The sequence below is a fragment of the Eretmochelys imbricata genome, chromosome 15 (genome assembly GCF_965152235.1).
Source record: "Eretmochelys imbricata isolate rEreImb1 chromosome 15, rEreImb1.hap1, whole genome shotgun sequence".
Lineage (NCBI taxonomy): Eukaryota > Metazoa > Chordata > Testudines > Cheloniidae > Eretmochelys > Eretmochelys imbricata.
Window position 1 is genome coordinate 3,908,579 of NC_135586.1, and position 16,142 is coordinate 3,924,720.

Below are 16,142 nucleotides of genomic sequence, written 5' to 3' on the forward strand. Positions count from 1 at the left end.
CTAGAAACTTAAGAAATGCATAGGGGAAACTGAGGCACCCCTACAGTATTCAGAGGAAATATTAAGAACAGTCCCACTTCGTCACATCACTGCAAACAGGCAAGGAACACATGGTGAAGGCGAGACACAAGCCAGGCAGAGATCTACACACAGCAAGTGCCAAGTGAACGGGGAGAAGTGATAATAGAACTGATATATAAAAAAGGAGAAGAGTCAGTGCATCAGTGACGACAGAAGAATCAGCTCATTGACTGCGCCAGGAAAGCATTCCCCAACGCATTGCAGACAAGAACGAAGCCGTCTATGGAAGCAGTGCTTGCAGAGAAATGGGTGAAATTTCAAGAAGGATGAAGCACAATATATCAGTTATTTGTGATGAGCCAGATATCAGAAAAGTACATAGAACACAACCAAATCTGTTACAACAGACTTCAGTGTCTTTTGATTGCATTTGGCAGAGAGGGTTATGGCAAGCTGTGAGAACATATGGCATCCATGAAGAATGGAGCAAACATCCACAGCAAGTTTCTGAGTGTGGTGAGAGCAGAAAAGAAGCAAATGGAATGGTGCAGAGCAACTGTAGACGTGAGACAAGGATGGACGCTCTCATCAGATCTTGGTCCTGGAAGCTGTTAGGATATAGATATTCAGGCCTGTCTGCAAAGGCCTGTACTTTAAGAATTTAGGGGTATTCTTATCACTTGGCTAGTTCTAGAGGTATAAAAGAAAGAATCAAAAATCACTGTCTGCTGGTGTAAGGGCCTTCTCTTACTGTGACAGTTTGAGGCCCAGTTCTAAGCTAAGGCCTTTGGCTAAGCAGCAGAGGCAGCCATAAGCGACCGGTCACATCCTCACATTCCAAACTAGTCACATTGAAAGAAGGTGCTATTGGGCTGTTAGGAATACAATCCTGTCCTGATAATTCCTATCACCTCCAGAGAAAGGGAAGTGCCTAGAAAATGTAAATGGAAACTTAGTTTGATAGCATCCTGTCTGGCAAGAACTCACTTATCAATAGCTGGGATGTGAAATCCTCACTTCTGTATTGTTTTGTCATTATAGTTCCCACTTTGCTATTGTTTGTCTGTATAATCTCTGTCTGGTTCTGTGATTGTTCCTGTCTGCTGTATAATTAATTTTGCTGGGTGTAAACTAATTAAGGTGGTGGGATATAATTGGTTACATAATCATGTTACAATATGTTAGGATTGGTTAGTTAAATTTCAGGAAAATGATTGGTTAAGGTATAGCTAAGCAGAACTCAAGTTTTACTATATAGTCTGCAGTCAATGAGGAAGTGAGTGGGCGTGGGTGGGGGGATGGGAACAGGGAATGGGGGTGTGGAAATTGGAATCATGTTTTGCTAAAGGGGGAAATGGGAACAGGGAATGGGGGTAAGGAAATTGGAATAATGTTTGGCTAAGGGCAGGAATGGGAACAGGGACACAGGTGTAAGGCTCTGTGGTGTCAGAGCTGGGAAGGAAGATACTAAGGAAGGAAACTGGAATCATGCTTGCTGGAAGTTCACCCCAATAAACATCGAATTGTTTGCACCTTTGGACTTCGGGTATTGTTGCTCTCTGTTCATGCGAGAAGGACCAGGGAAATAAGAGGGTGAAGGAATAAGCCCCTTAACAGAAGCAGTCATGGCTGTAGCACTGACAGATGAAATGGGAGGAGTCATGTTATGTGGTACGACAGTGCATAGCCTTCAATTAGCGATGATTCTGACTCACAGCATTGACCTAGGATGATTTATAGAGAATAAGTGATGAGGTTAACTGGGACAGCAGAACATTTGGACTGAAGAGCAGCATGGAGAAGACAAATACTATGACAACTGGAAGACAAGAGAAAGATGTAAAGATCAAACTCGGAGAGAGAACTAGAACAAATTGTGTACCTTAAAGGACTAGTATTGAAGAATGGGATTTGAGAAGATAACATAAAAAAAAGACTCTGTCTAGCTGTTACCACTTTGGGAAAACTCTAGATCTTGCAGAAGGGTAAAGACATTTTGATAAAAGCAGAAGCCAGAGTATCTGAGGCACCCTCATGCCAATACTGCTGGAGTATAAGAAAAGCCGATGAACACAAGATTTTGACTGCAGAAATCAACCGGCTGAGGGGAAAACAGAAGACTGCAGAAAACAAACAAACAAAGAGAAGAAAATGGTTAGGGCAAGAAATAACGCTGTTACAGAAGATTCAAGAAAGAGGAGGATGATGGTTTGGACACTTCAAGAAGGATACCACACATGGGGATATGTACCAGGAGTGCAAGGAACCAGAAACAGAGAAAGACCAAGGATACATCGGATAGACACGGTGAAGAATGACACAGAACAGAGACGATTAAAGATCACCAAAGCCATGAAGCCAGTACAAGACAAAGTGGTGGCAAGACCTCATTTGGGCCCTGTCGTTGCTGCTGAGCTGACAGATGGGAAATCCAGGAGAAGAACTGCCACAGCACATTCCTGGGGCCAGAAGGCTAGTGGGATTCAAACAACGATCAGTATTTGTGTGGCTCAGGAGAACGGCAGTTACAGGGAATTGGAAGGGATCTAAGCCCTCATGTCAAGCTCTCACTGGGAAGGAATATTTCATAGCCGCCCAGCGTGAGTTTCCTTGCTCTGTCCTCTAAAGGACACTGGACTAGATGGGTCAACAGTCTAAGCCCATCTGGCCATTCCTACACTGCCAGGTTTTCAATGGGGTTGCTTGGGCTGCAAGTCAAGGGAGAATCAGGTCCAACATAACTCAAAAGATTCTGTTGATGTAACATGGAGGCTGCCCAGTTAAAATCTCTGCCAGCAAACGGAAGAGCTAAGGCTACCCCAGCAATGCTAGGCTCTCTTCTGGCCTACTGGCACGTTTCACACCTTCCTGGGGATGAACCAGAGTTAACAATAGAAGGTGCTCCCTAGGTCAGGCTCACCCCGCTTTACTGCGGGTGAAGTCAGTTCAGCCCTGGGGTGCAGTTGAGCCTCGTTCATATTGCAGCTGGAATCTGGACTGTTGCACTTCATGAGTTCTGTGCAGTGCTGAGCAGGTAAGGAAGCAGGGTCTGGCTTGCCTCACGCCCCTATCAGACTGAAGGAGAGCACGAACAGCCAACCTGCCCACCTCCCTTCTTCCCTCTGAGCAAAGTGACACTCACCGTTTCTTCAGTTTCTTGCCCTCCTCCTTGGAGGCTGGGAGGATCATGGCGAGGTATGGCCCGTCCACTTCAAAGAAGATGCTGTTCTCTGAGCGGGTAACATAGGTGAGCGAAGCTGGGTCCACGAGCTCCTGGTATTGATCATTTGTGAAGCCTTCCTATAAACACAGCGTCATGGGACCACTTCACTGCACTGCTGGCCTGGCAATCCATGGGGCAAAAGGGGGACATTCCCCCAACACACCCACCTGGAGTGACCCCCCAAGGACCCGCTGCTCCCACAAACGAGCAGGGAAGGACAGCAAACACTCCCGGCTCCCTCACCAGGGTAATGGGCACCAGCCTGGCACCCCACAGGACAAGCCACACTCCCACGACCCTAGGGTGGAGCACCTCTCTTCCAGCCAGCTGAGATGCCTGACTGAGTCTTGCCTCCTGGTCTGCACTTCAGCAGGACACAAAATAAAAGCTTTACAGAGCACCTCACTCTGATTCCAGCCAGTGGGGGACTGGTATAGGCTGGGCTGGACAGAGAGGAGCAGGGTGCGCTGGGTTTGGACCAGAGGAGGAGAGGGTGGCGGAAAACTATCCTGACAGAGGCGAGGCAGTAATGGGGTATAGGCAGCCTTCAGCCCCGTGCTGTGTTAGAGTGAGGAGCAGAGGTCAGTCTCTGAAGGTCCAAAGCCAGGCTCTATGCTGGGAACTGGCAGACAGGCGAAAGGGCATTGCACAGGTCCCTGGGGTCACAGTACCATTTAGCCAGCGTGCATAGACTGAAGAGAGCGTGTGCACACACAAATCCTGGGCTCTTGCTCTCTATGAGCTGGCATCTGCACTGTGCTGCAGGTTTCTGGGACTCTCTCCCCCACCCTCAAGGTGCCAGGCTTGTGCTAGTGATTCCACAGGTTGGCACTGGACAAGCAGCAAGTGAAGCTCCAAGGGCCTGTTCATTCGTGGTGACACAGTACTGGAACAGAAGCTGCCCTATAGGGTGGCCCCCGACACCTGTAATTCTCAACAAAGGCAGAGCAGCCTTCACTGGCTCCATGCGTGGGTGAAGGCCAAGATCATTCTCCCCTTTGGGAGAGCAGGTCCGCTGGAGTCCTCCTCTCCTGTCCTTCCCTCTCCACCCCCTCCCAGCTAGTCTACGGTGGGGCTGGATTTACCTTCACCAGGATGTTCAGCATGGCACCAGGATAGGAGATTGTCACCTTGGGCTTCTTCGCATTGGTTGATTTGATGACAAAATTTTCTGGGAAGCTGTTGGGAAGGACACACCAGATTCCGTCTGTGTCCAGCTCCAGCGGCCTCCTAGGAAGAGAGAGCACAGCTTGGCAGAGAGAAGGGCAGGGCCTTTCTGCAGAGCACACCCAGTTAACACGGGCTGCTGGATGGAAGAACCTGCAGGTGGAAGAGCCTTTGTAACCCACATCTCTGCTGTGATTCACAAGCCCTCATGTCATGTGTCCCAACGGGATGGTCCTGCAGCCAAGGCCTCTCCCCCAGTCCTCCCCATGGTCATTAACCCCCTCCGGCACTTACCCAATCTGCTCGATCAGCTCCCTGGCCTGGGTGATGATGTTTGCTCCAGTGAAGCAGACAATCCCAGCCATCTCCATGGAGTACCAGCGGGCCCTAGTGGAGAGAGGGGCCAGATATGAACAGGAGCTGGCAGTGAGCTCATGTCAACCTTTGGGAAAAGGGCATGGCAAGGAGCCCCAGAAGGGAAGGTCAAAGAGCAAGAGAGTGACGCCCAGTGATAGGTTGTATCCCCTTCCCCTCCCGTGACTTGTCTGGTTAGGCTGTAAGCTCTCTGAGGCAGGGACTGTCTATTTCTGGTTGTTCAGGGCCCAGAACAAGGGGTCTTGCTCTGGGTTGGCTTCTAGGTGCTGCCATAACAGCAGTAGTAAGGAGAGTGGTACAGGGAGCACTCACAGGCTTGAAAACCAATGAGAAGCTGGGGAAGGAGGGGGCAGAATCACTGGAGTGACCCCTCCCTCCTGAAGCATCTCCCAGCAGGGGGCTGGCAAGGAGGAGCGTGTGTCTAGCTCCCCTCAGAGAGGGTGGCAGGCAGCACCCACCCTTTGCGCATTACGTAGCCGTAGAAGGAGTTGAGGATACACTTATGCGCCAGCTGTAGGGAGTCATAGAGGATCTCCATGTTCTTGCAGCGCTTCACTTCGGTGGCGTCTCCCATCTCTGTGGCCGCAGACAGCTTCTTCTTCCACACCTGAGAGAGAGAAAGAGAGCGCGCACCACACACGGGTCAGAATGCTCCTGCCCAGCCGCTACAGACATTAGCAGCATCCAGTTATTCCCCAAGATAACAGCCCGCAGTAAGGCACGGGTGCTCTGGGATCAATTGCCTAGACTCTACATTCCTTTCACCGGGACCTAGGGAACAAGATCTCATGCTAGATGGAGAGGAGCTTTTCTGCTTCACCCTCAGCTCTGAAGGAGATGTCACACAACAGCAGCCGAGCTGCCTTCGATCAGCTCTGCCCCCATCTCATTGCACAGATGCCAGCAAACTGCAAAGGTGGGAGGAGATGGGATAAATCCAACAGCAGAGCCATATGGGTTGGTAGGGCCTTCTAGCCCACCCCTGTGCCTGGGGGCAGGACTGAGGCAATTACTAAAGATAAGCTGCAAAGCAAAAGATGGTTTGGGCCTTTGCTGAGCCCTTTTGGAGACAGACTCGAGGATCTTTCGTTTTTTCCTACATGCATTAGGAACATCCGGTCCCAACCGCCCTCTGCTGGACGGCCCAACTGGTGTTGGGACAGGAGCGTGACATCACAAGAGGCGGACAGCTGACCTGCAGCTCTCTGGGCCCGGAAGTGAGGGGCTGCAGAGTCTTAGGCATCGTACAGCTCAGCAAAGGGAATAAAACCAATCGATGGGCTTTGATTCCCAGCCTCCATCTCTGTGCCATTCCCTTCGATGAGCACCCACAGCCCAGCCCCCATCTCCAGTAGCTGGGACTCCAAAGCCAGCTCACCCCAGTGCCTACAGTAAAATCCCTCTTGCTGTTTTGCTCTGCTGCAGCACTTCCCTGCCTCCAGGGAGGAGGGGAGCCGATCCCTGTCCCCTTTAGAGCAATTTGTATGCTTAGGGTCCCCCTCTCCCATCTCTCCCTCACCCAGCTCTCAGCCTTCCCCCCCCAGCCTGTCTCTAGTCTGCAGCCCTCTCACCTCATGGCTATCTCAGTTTAAATGTGCTGCCCCAAACTGAACCCAGGGCAAGGAAACAGGATGCCTGGATGCAGGGTTGGCTGAATCCCGGATGAACTAAACATGCAGCCACTCAGCTCACTGGTGTAGCAAGTGATTGGGTCTTGGAGCTGTTCATGCCTCACAGCTGCTGCTTTCTGAGTAAGATGGATCAGTGGTGAGACCCAGGCATGTCCCCTCAGCCCTCCCGGAACTGCCACATGGAGGGACCCATCTCTGTTCTAAGCTTGGGTCCGATTCAGCAAGCTGGCCTCAGAGCTCCTGAGCACAGCGAGGTGAACAGCCAACCCTGGACGAACGAACAGCCTAGCTGCTTCTGGAAGCAGAGATCAGCTCTTCCAGGAAAAGGGAACTTGTGGCTACCCCAGTGACACCCAGGACAGAGGGATCCGACCGCCACACCTTGTGCAGCCCCTTGAACTCGTAGCGACGGTCTCTGAAGGCTCGCACGGTGTCCACGTAGAACGAGTTCTCCCGCTGGCAGATGGTGGTGATGCGCTCCTCCACCTTGGTGACATGCAGCTTCTTATAGGCCTTGCGGCAGTAATCTGTGCCAGAGAGACAGCAGAGGCAGCTTAGCCAGAGACCAGTATGCTCACAGGGGCGGCTCACCCCGACAGGTGGGCACAGGAGGATGGTGGCAGCAGCTAAGGTTTGCACGGGGCAGGCCATAACAGCAGAGAGAAACAGCACCTGCCAACACAGGGGTCAGGATGGGGGGCATACAAAAAGAGGGATGGTGCTCACCTCATGCTCCTCTCAAACCCAGGCTTGGCCTACAGCCCTGGAATAGGGGGATGGGTCTGCTAAACAGTGGCTCACAAGCAGTAAAAACGCTCACGGTGTTGACATTGCTATTCATCATTAGGTTTCAGAGTTAAAACTCATCAGAGATGAATGCAGCTGATCATGTCTCATACAGAATCCAGAGCACTGTCCACAGACTACAGCAGGGAGCCATGGAGGGTTTTCTTCACAACCCAAAGGGCTAGAAACTCACTGCCCAGCCCCAATGGGGGCCCTCAGAAGAGAGCTGGCGTAACAGCCTGCTGACAGCAGACATGATCTGTCTTGGCACGCAAAGTAACTCCAACTTCAGCAGCTAGGAAGAAGCAGCTGGTTACAAGAGCACTCAGCACATGGACAGAGAAGGGTGTAGGATGATAGATGGAAGGGAGAAAGCCAGTTGTGCCTGCATAGCCAGTTTCTAAATTATAGTGCCATTACAAGCTGGCAGTGGGTTATCCCTTAGAGCCCGCAGATTGTACCAGCATGGACTAGGCAAAGAGGGGAAGCTAATCTGGAGAAATATCTTTAGGAGAAGCAACCCTTCAGCATCCAGATGGAGCAAACTGAACCACAAGGTGCCACGTGCTCAGACTTCGTGTCATTTTAAGCTAGTTCTCACCTGCCAGTCGCTTCTTCTCAAACTTGGCCTGTTCCTCGCGGGACAGCTCATGAAAAGCACGGGGCGGGCCATCTGGGTACAGTGGGGGCAGCTTCTCTGACTCCAGCTGCTGCTGGATGCGGTGGTACTCGCTGCGGCTCGCGGGCACTGCAAGGGAAGGACAGCCATGAGCATGTCTGAGCAGGAGTCAGGGCAGGACTGTTCCTAGGCCAGGCTCCAGGGTCTCCCTGCAGGGTAGCACAGCGAAGGAACCTCTGCAAGCAGCAGAGCAACACTCACTAAATTCCCCTCTCCACTGCCAAGTCATCCGGCGCTGGCAATTGGCACCTGGCTTGTTAAAGTCACAGGCAGCGCACGTGGCCTCGTCCACCATCGCTGAGGGCTGGAGAGAGAGAGAGAGAGAGAGAGAGAGATCAGAGACCCTGGCTCTAACTCCAGGCCTCTAGCAACTGGGTTCAGAGCTCTGCCTCTTCATAGGCTTCTTTCCTCTGACCCGCTGGCAGCCATATTTATAGCAGGCCCTGCCAAATGCCCGACTGTCAGTACCCAGCCCTGCTTCCGCACTTCCTCCTGAGCAGGGAGTTAGCTGCCCTGTCTTTGAGCCGTGTCCCACTGGGATGCAAACCCAGGAGGAGGCTGCCTGCTACCTACCTGCAGCCTGTTCGTAAGGATGATGTTGGGGTACATGGCCCCCACGTCCAGATGGTAAATGAGGGGACACTCGATCCGGTTAGGAATGTCCTTCAGGGAGTTCAGCTTGACTTTGATTTCATCACACACCTGCGGTGAGGGGAAGAGGCAGAAACCAGACAGGAGTGAATCAGCAACTGAGCAGAGCATGCAGCACGGGCTCCCCTCCACAGGGACAAGTATGTCACTCAACTTTCACATAATCATAGAATATCAGGGTTGGAAGGGACCTCAGGAAGTCATCTAGTCCAACCCCCTGCTCAAAGCAGGACCAATCCACAATTTTTGCCCCCGATCCCTAAATGGCCCCCTCAAGGATTGAACTCACAACCCTGGGTTTAGCAGGCCAATGCTCAAACCACTGAGCTATCCCTCCTCCTACCTTCCTGTGACCACAGAGCACACGAGGACCCGGAGAAAGAGCTAACGGCGCACGAAGCTTAGAATGGGCTGCGTTCTGATCTTCAGCAGCACTGATTCCCTTAGCCTCAGTCACAGGAGACAGTTTCCGACATCAACTATTTAATACAACGGAAATGGGACCAGACATAGGTATGCGGGGGAGGGGGTCCAGGCAGGGAAGAGGTGAACTCAGGGCTGAAAATAGCTAAAGCGGTTATATGATGCTAACACACACAAACAGGAAATGGGCTTGTCTAGAGAAACGCCATGTACTTCCTCCTACAGGCCCCAAGCCGTGTCACACCCCCACACAGGCAGGAATCAGGACTAGGTCCAAGCTACCTCCTGGAAGTTGGTGACTTGATCCAGTGGCAAACCTTCCTCCTCCTCGATGGCATGCCGGAGGGTTTTCTCTACACGCTGCAGCAGGAAGTCGAAGGCAACAGGGTTCTGGGGGGACATCAGAATGAGTAATTATGAGGCTGTCTCCGACTCCTCTCACCCAACCTCCCTCGCTGGCCTGGAGAAGGAAAGCAACTACAAACTCCTACCGAGCTGCCCATTCTTCTGTCTGCTTTAGATGGGCCTGGGACAACAGAAGGCATCCATGCAACAAGCCACTCTCCACACTGACCTACAGCTTACTCGAGGATGTGTTTCCCTCCCCATGGTAAGGGCCATACATTTGCCTGTGATGAGGAGAGACAATCCAACCCAGGGTCTAACTGCACTGAAGGAGATGGGGGCACAAGCAGATTGTGAACAGTTAAGGTCACCAGCAGACCCTTGGCAGGCACTGTGCATCCTAGACCCAGATCCAGCCAGAGCCCTCCAGGCAGATGCAGCATTTCCCTACAAGGCTCTACAACTGCCATACCGTCTGCCACAAAGCTGGCATGAAACAGGAGGCTTCTCACAGCCGGAAAGCCATGTTCCCAGGATTATGAGCACACCCACACACCCCAGAGTTTCACCTGGGACAAAGCTGACCTAGTCATCAGCTCCTAGTACACCCTTGCTGTCCCTAGAACCAAAGGGTCAGCTCTAACAAGGAGGTCCTCTTGTATTCAACCTACATGCCGCCCTATCTTCTGCAGCAGGAACAATCATTGTTGGGCTGACCTATTCCATAGCACTGGATCCATACACAGCACATTATACAGACCCCCGTCCCCAAGGATCGTACAGTCTAAAAGACCAACAAACTCACAGCGAGTGGCATGCACCCAGGACTGCAGGTGGAAAGGGAGGGTGGGCACAAGGAGTGCTGTGGAAAGCAGCACCCAGTTGAGAGTGGGTGAGAGACAAAGCAAGGAGAGGCATGGCTGAAGCAGGAGGGAGAGCAGGAGGATCCTGACGTTCCCTTTGGCTTGGTTGGTTAGTTCCAGCTGTGGAAAGGTTTTTGCCCATCTGAGCCATGTCTGGATTCAGGGGCCCAGAGCCAGAGGATCCCAGCACAACAGAAAACAACAAGGAAAGTAACTGCTAATGGCCAGGGGGAGGAGTCTCCAGATGGGCTCTCTACACCCCTCCCCACCCCAGAGATGGGGGCGAGGGGCGATCACACCTAGGCTCACACCATTTTAAAGCGGCAGGGGATGTCACTGCGGAAGACCCCCGACTCTAGCGCCTCCACATGGCCCCCGACGTAGGTCTCCGAGTCTAGCACATGCCCATCCTCTGTGAGCTTGTTGAACTCCTGCTCCTGCTTGTTGGGGAAGATGATGTTGGCATGATAGGCCTGGACCATGAGCAGCGCCTCGCACAGCGTCCCTGAGCCTTTCCGTAGCACCTGCAGGGAGAGACATGGGGGCACTCAGCGTCAGGACACACAGCCAAGACCAAGCCACCCAGGGGAGCCAGCCCTGTCACAGCACCACGTGTCAATGGGACAAGGTGCTTGGCTTGGCAACTCCCAGCTTGTGGTAACAGTGGGGAGCAGAGAACACCCTGCCCCGGAAGGGGATCCCTTAGGTGCCTGTGAACAACACATGGAGTCTTGCAGACTGCACCTCTACTAGTGACTGGGAGAAGGCTGTGGCTGTTGCATTAAGGCTGACACTGCTGCCCGCCGGCAGGTGCCTGAACTTGCCCGTGCCCCGTCTCCCAGCCCTCCCATCACTGCCAGCATTCGCGCAACAGGGGGAGACTTCCTCAAAATTGCTAGCACAGACACAGGCACAGCTCCTGCAGGGATCCCTGAGTCACTGTGGCCCAGGAGAGTGTCCTCTACTGGGCAAACGCCCAGAGCCCCGTGTGACACTGGTGGGAGCCCGATCAGCACACGCCCCGAGGCTCAGAACTCCAGCTGAAGTTACTGGGAGCTGCCGGTGCTCAGCACCTCCGAGCACCGCAAGAGCCACAGCCACTACTGACAGACACGGGCGCCCACCAAGTCCACCCTCATGTCTCAGCCCCTCGGCAACAGGCATGGCCGCGTTCCACCGGCACAGAGCACTCAGCTCCTTTGCCCGCCCAGCACGGGCTCTGGCTCCTGAGCACTCACCTCGTCGGGCTCCATGGGGATGATGGTGCACAGGGCGAAGATGAACGGGTGCACGTACTTCATGTACATGTAGTAGGTAGCAACAGCGTCGGACACCGAGTAAGTGGCCAGTGTCTGATGGGAAACAGCAAAGAGCTGGATCAATTCAAGTGGAGCTCAGCACAGGAGACTAGCAGAGCGACGCCTGCCCCGTGCCTGTTCCCTGCTGCACATGCTACAGCCTGGGGGGGGATGTGGGCAGCGGGCAGTCACAGACCGTAAAGGCTGTCTGCGAGCTGTATGCTCAGAGGCCCCTCAGCTCTGAGGGGACGAGGAAAAGGGCCACTTGCCATGTAACTGCCCATATGCCCCATAGTGCTGGAAGTGGGGAGACTGCTTCCTGTCCACACAAATGCTCCATAGCTGATGACCCGCCCTGTCCATGTGTACACAGAGCCTTCCCCCTGCTTTAGTGGAAGTGAAGTTTTGCACCGTCACAGTACTTCTACGGCCCAAGTGCTTCACCTGCGGTAGATGAGTGACAGGTCCCCCGTTAGTGAAATCAACATGACAGCACCAGGAGGGATCCCCTCACCCCTGCCCCGGGCAGGCTCAGCTGATTACATGGGAACCCCATCCAAGGCTGCCAGAAATACAGGAGGCCAAAATGACCCTCCAGCTTCCTTCCATGCCCACTGCATTAGCCGAAGGCATTTATCCCCACCCAGAACTAGCCCAAATGATCAGTGATGCGGACCAGTGCCCCAGGCTTCCCGGGGCCTGTCTCCTGACCACTAGGTCCAGAGGCTGCAGAGCGGAGAGTACCTGAGGCTCTTCTGTAGCCATCCGGCACATCTCTTCGGGGTCCAGCTCTACCGGGTCGTAGCCCAGCTTTGCTTTGGCTGCTGCTTTCAGGTTGTGGCTTCCCACGGGGAGGTAACTGTCTCTCTTCACCCACCTGAGGAGAGGAACCAGAGCGCCGGCCTGTGAACGGAAGCCATGAGCCACTCTGCCCCAGGAAACCCTGAACCACACGGGCAGCACCTTTATAACTCAGACAAGTGGGGGGAGGGCCTTCATCCAAGGTACCAGGAGCCAGGCCTAGTGTAGGGAGGGGCTGGGCATCTCTGCCAGTGCCCTCAATTCTGCTCATCTGCATTCTCTGCTACCTCAAACCGCCACCCAGCCCCAGCCCACCTACATTAAATCACTGAGTGCAGGGGACGTGATCCTGGGACTGCCAGCAGGAGGAAGGTGGCTATCCAGACTGAAGATCCCATAGGAACGGGACTGACTAAAACACTCATTCCTGTCACAGCTCCCTGTGGAGGATTTGCCTCGCTGCACAAATGTCCCTTCTCCACCTCTCCTGGGTCCCTGAGCTCAGACTGCAGGCTGAAATGTCATCACCCACCGGCTAGGCAATGAGACCAACCCCTCTGGGACTTGTCAGCCAAGCCAGAGCACTAGCAGACATCTCCTGAAAAGAAGGTTGCCAGGTCCAGGCCTTAGCTTGCTGCACCACCCAGACCCTAGCATACCCAGCAATGGACATGGAACAGCCAAATAACGGACTGACCCACCAATGCAATGAGGCACTATGCATGAAGCCAGCGAGCAACGTCTCCTGAGGGGCAGTGTGCCAGCCAGTGTCCATGCTTCTCTGGGAAAGGCACTTTACAAAAGTGCTCCGCTACCCAGAGCCATAGGGGCACAGAATGGAGGCAGCGTCTGGTACCTTAGACAGTCCATGTGGATGCACTGGGAGGCTTTGTACTCCCCTTGGCTGTCCTTTTGGAATCCAATCTCTTGGTACATATTCATTCCATGCACTGCTGCTCTGGCTTCCACAAAGGGCCTGGGGAGGAAGGCTGAGATAGTACAGAGGGTTCACAAACACAGGCACCTTCACCCCTCTTCCCCTGGAGAAGTGCTTTCAAACCTGGCTTCTTTTATAGACCATGTAAGCCAGAGCTCCTCCCTGCCCCCTTCCCTTTGCTGCTACAGTACAGAGTTTGGATCCTAAGAGTCCCCTTGGCACAGTGTTACACAGAGGATGGGCACGGCTATTCAGTGACATTCTATATCTGGATGCAGGACTCAATGATCAGTCAACCCAGGCTGGCTAGAGCTCCCCAGCTGCTCTCCTCTCCTCAGCTCACTCTGCAGTTTTCTTCGTCTCCTCTCTGTTCACTGCCCACCAGTTTTGGGATCAGCAGCATGTAAACATGGTGGTATTTACCCCAGAGACAAGATGCGGCTGTGCAGGTGGCAGAGCAGGGCTTGGAAAGCCAGAAGTGACTAGATTGGAACATCCAGGGTCACTGCTTCAAAGCTAGGAGCTGCTTCCCCACTGTGAGAGACACAGCTCTGCACCCCACCTCCCCCACATTGTAGGACTCTGTAGTCTGGGGTCTGAGACCCACGGGCTTTGATCAGTCTCACAGCATGGAGAAAGAGCTCTTAAGAGAGGGTGTTCCAAGACAGAGGGTGGCTGAATACTCATCATGGATTGGAACAGCCTTGCACAGTCACCTTGTAACTCCCTGGAAATGAAGGAGGGACACATGGTCTAGTGCCTGCTCCTGGAACCCCCTGCCCCCCAGCATAGGGACTGCCCTATGGTTTCCACTTCCATCCTTACCAGTCAAAGAAGTCCCCATTGTAAGTGACCATTATGGTGGGTTTGGTCTCCTGGACATGCTCAAACCACCTCTGGATTAAATGGGCCTGGATTTAAGAGAAAGGTGAGACGTGGATATAACGTAACCTACCCTCTGCTCTCCTTCTCGCAGGACCTGATCTGTTCTCGCGTGACTAAACACAGGAAACAAAAGCTGTTCATGTGTTGTGACTGGCACTATGATCACATTGTAATCCCCAAAGGAAGCAGCCAACTCTTTCTGGCCTGCCTAGACCTCAGTGGATGACAGGTAGCAATTTGAATCTCTTGTCTTCCTAACCGAACCTACTCACCTCATCCAGCTCGTTAAAGACACAAAAGGGACCCTCATACTCCGGCTTGGGAGTAAATTCAAAATCTTCAATATCCTCAGAGACGATCTCCCTGTTTGTGATCAGGTAGCCCTAGGAGGCAGCAAAGGAGAAGGGCTAGTGAACACCTGCACCGCAGTGCAGTGTACTTGGGGAGAGCTCCACAGAGCCAGCTTGGCCAGTCCTTGGGGCTGAAGATGCTGGTGGTACATTAGCCAGTGCAATCAGATTGTTTTGGCCAGACAAGGACCTGTGTCTGTCACCAGGCTTGACAGGTTGGGAGGCCTCAACTCTGGCTCAGTGCTGGGGACTGGGAAGAGACAATGCTGTAGAGTCCTGGATTTTTCCCCACACCCTCCCAGGTATTGCTGCTCATCCAAAGAGAGGGCCCCCAGCCCCAGATAGGAGGAGTGCAAGGTTTTGTAAGAGAAGACTGAAAGGAAATCCCTTGGGAGCCCTGCAGTCTCTGGTATAGATATTAGTTTCACTCCCTGAGCCATTCCATCGACACTAAGCAATATGCAATAAGACAAAAAGGAGATAAGTTGGCTGAAGTCACAGGTGGGCTCGCAGCCTGACTGCTGCTGGAGTGTGTGGAAGCAGCAGCCCTGGCTGGACTGTTACCTGGCCATCAATCATGTAGGAGATCATCATGATCTGGTCTGTCTCTGCATCAGGGAACTTCAGGGGGAGCTTGGTGGTTTCAATGTCAAAGGCTAGCACAACAGGATCCTGAAAAAGACCAACACATCAAGGTCAGCATGGGAGCCTGGATACGGACAATGTGATTCCAGGCTAGCGCGAGCAGAGATAATGTTCGAGTGAAGTGAGGCAGAAACACCGCTTGATCACATCACCTCCTAATCAACCCAAGCAGCTACCTTGAGCCCATCCTCTAAGCTTGCATTATGATCCCTTTGAAGGCTGTGGTACAAGACTAGCCACGTTTGGGAAAACCTCACCATTTCACTGATGGAAGCCAACTTCAAGCAGAGAATAACCAGCCACGCAGGAGAGGCACAGACTGCCCCACCCTAATCGGAGCACTCACCGGACGCTCCACCAGGTCATCTCGGCGGGTGATTTCCGGAGGGTACATGCTGCCCCGATAGCGGACATTGTACCAATGAGCCTGTCGCAGCAGGAGAGAATCAGAGGAGCTGCGTTAACATGACGTCTCCCAGTACCATGTGCTGGGTGTTGAACTGACACCTAATACATGCCATATGAAAGAAGGGCAGCACAGGCTAAGCGGCCAGAGCAGGGGCCTGGGCGTTAAGGATCCCAATTTCTGTCACTGGATCGAAATGTGGCCTTGGGCAAGCCATTTAGCTGCTGTGCCTCGGTTTCCACAGCTGAAAAACAGGGCTAACAGTAATTGCCGACATCACAGAGACTGACTCATTGCCATGGAGACCCTTGAATTTCCATCACCTCTGCCCCTCAAGGGCACAGCACTAGAACAAACGTTCTACCCAGTTACAAGCCCCTCCTGGCACACCGGCCTCTTCACTCACCACATGAATCTTCAGGTCGATGGATAGACGGATGTGGTAGGGCACGTCGTACTCCCGCATGTCCACTATGTTGTCCATCTGGTTGACAGACCTCTTCGAGGGCCCCTCATCATCCATGGTCAGGCTGCCACCAATCAGAGCACTGCAAGGCGCAGGGGAGAGGGATGGTTTAAATAATCAGTCTATGCACAGGTCTCAGACTCAGGGGGAATGAAGATAAGAAACACACTGCAGCAGCTCTAGTCAGTGG

General features: G+C 53.1%; 1 protein-coding gene across 1 annotated transcript in view; it reads right to left on the bottom strand.

The window, feature by feature from the left end:
- Positions 1-16,142, bottom strand: part of POLE (DNA polymerase epsilon, catalytic subunit) — a 37,454-nt gene that overhangs the window by 17,326 nt on the left and 3,986 nt on the right. The window contains exons 7-24 of the mRNA XM_077834733.1: positions 15,893-16,034; positions 15,427-15,507; positions 15,000-15,107; positions 14,358-14,468; positions 14,026-14,111; positions 13,120-13,239; positions 12,207-12,339; positions 11,403-11,516; positions 10,476-10,688; positions 9,239-9,346; positions 8,456-8,584; positions 8,084-8,186; positions 7,805-7,951; positions 6,799-6,944; positions 5,245-5,393; positions 4,706-4,798; positions 4,330-4,474; positions 3,164-3,321 (exon numbers count right to left, since the gene is read on the bottom strand). Coding sequence (XP_077690859.1) covers positions 3,164-3,321; positions 4,330-4,474; positions 4,706-4,798; positions 5,245-5,393; positions 6,799-6,944; positions 7,805-7,951; positions 8,084-8,186; positions 8,456-8,584; positions 9,239-9,346; positions 10,476-10,688; positions 11,403-11,516; positions 12,207-12,339; positions 13,120-13,239; positions 14,026-14,111; positions 14,358-14,468; positions 15,000-15,107; positions 15,427-15,507; positions 15,893-16,034 — 2,286 coding nt within the window. The remainder of the gene's footprint in view (positions 1-3,163; positions 3,322-4,329; positions 4,475-4,705; positions 4,799-5,244; positions 5,394-6,798; positions 6,945-7,804; positions 7,952-8,083; positions 8,187-8,455; positions 8,585-9,238; positions 9,347-10,475; positions 10,689-11,402; positions 11,517-12,206; positions 12,340-13,119; positions 13,240-14,025; positions 14,112-14,357; positions 14,469-14,999; positions 15,108-15,426; positions 15,508-15,892; positions 16,035-16,142) is intronic.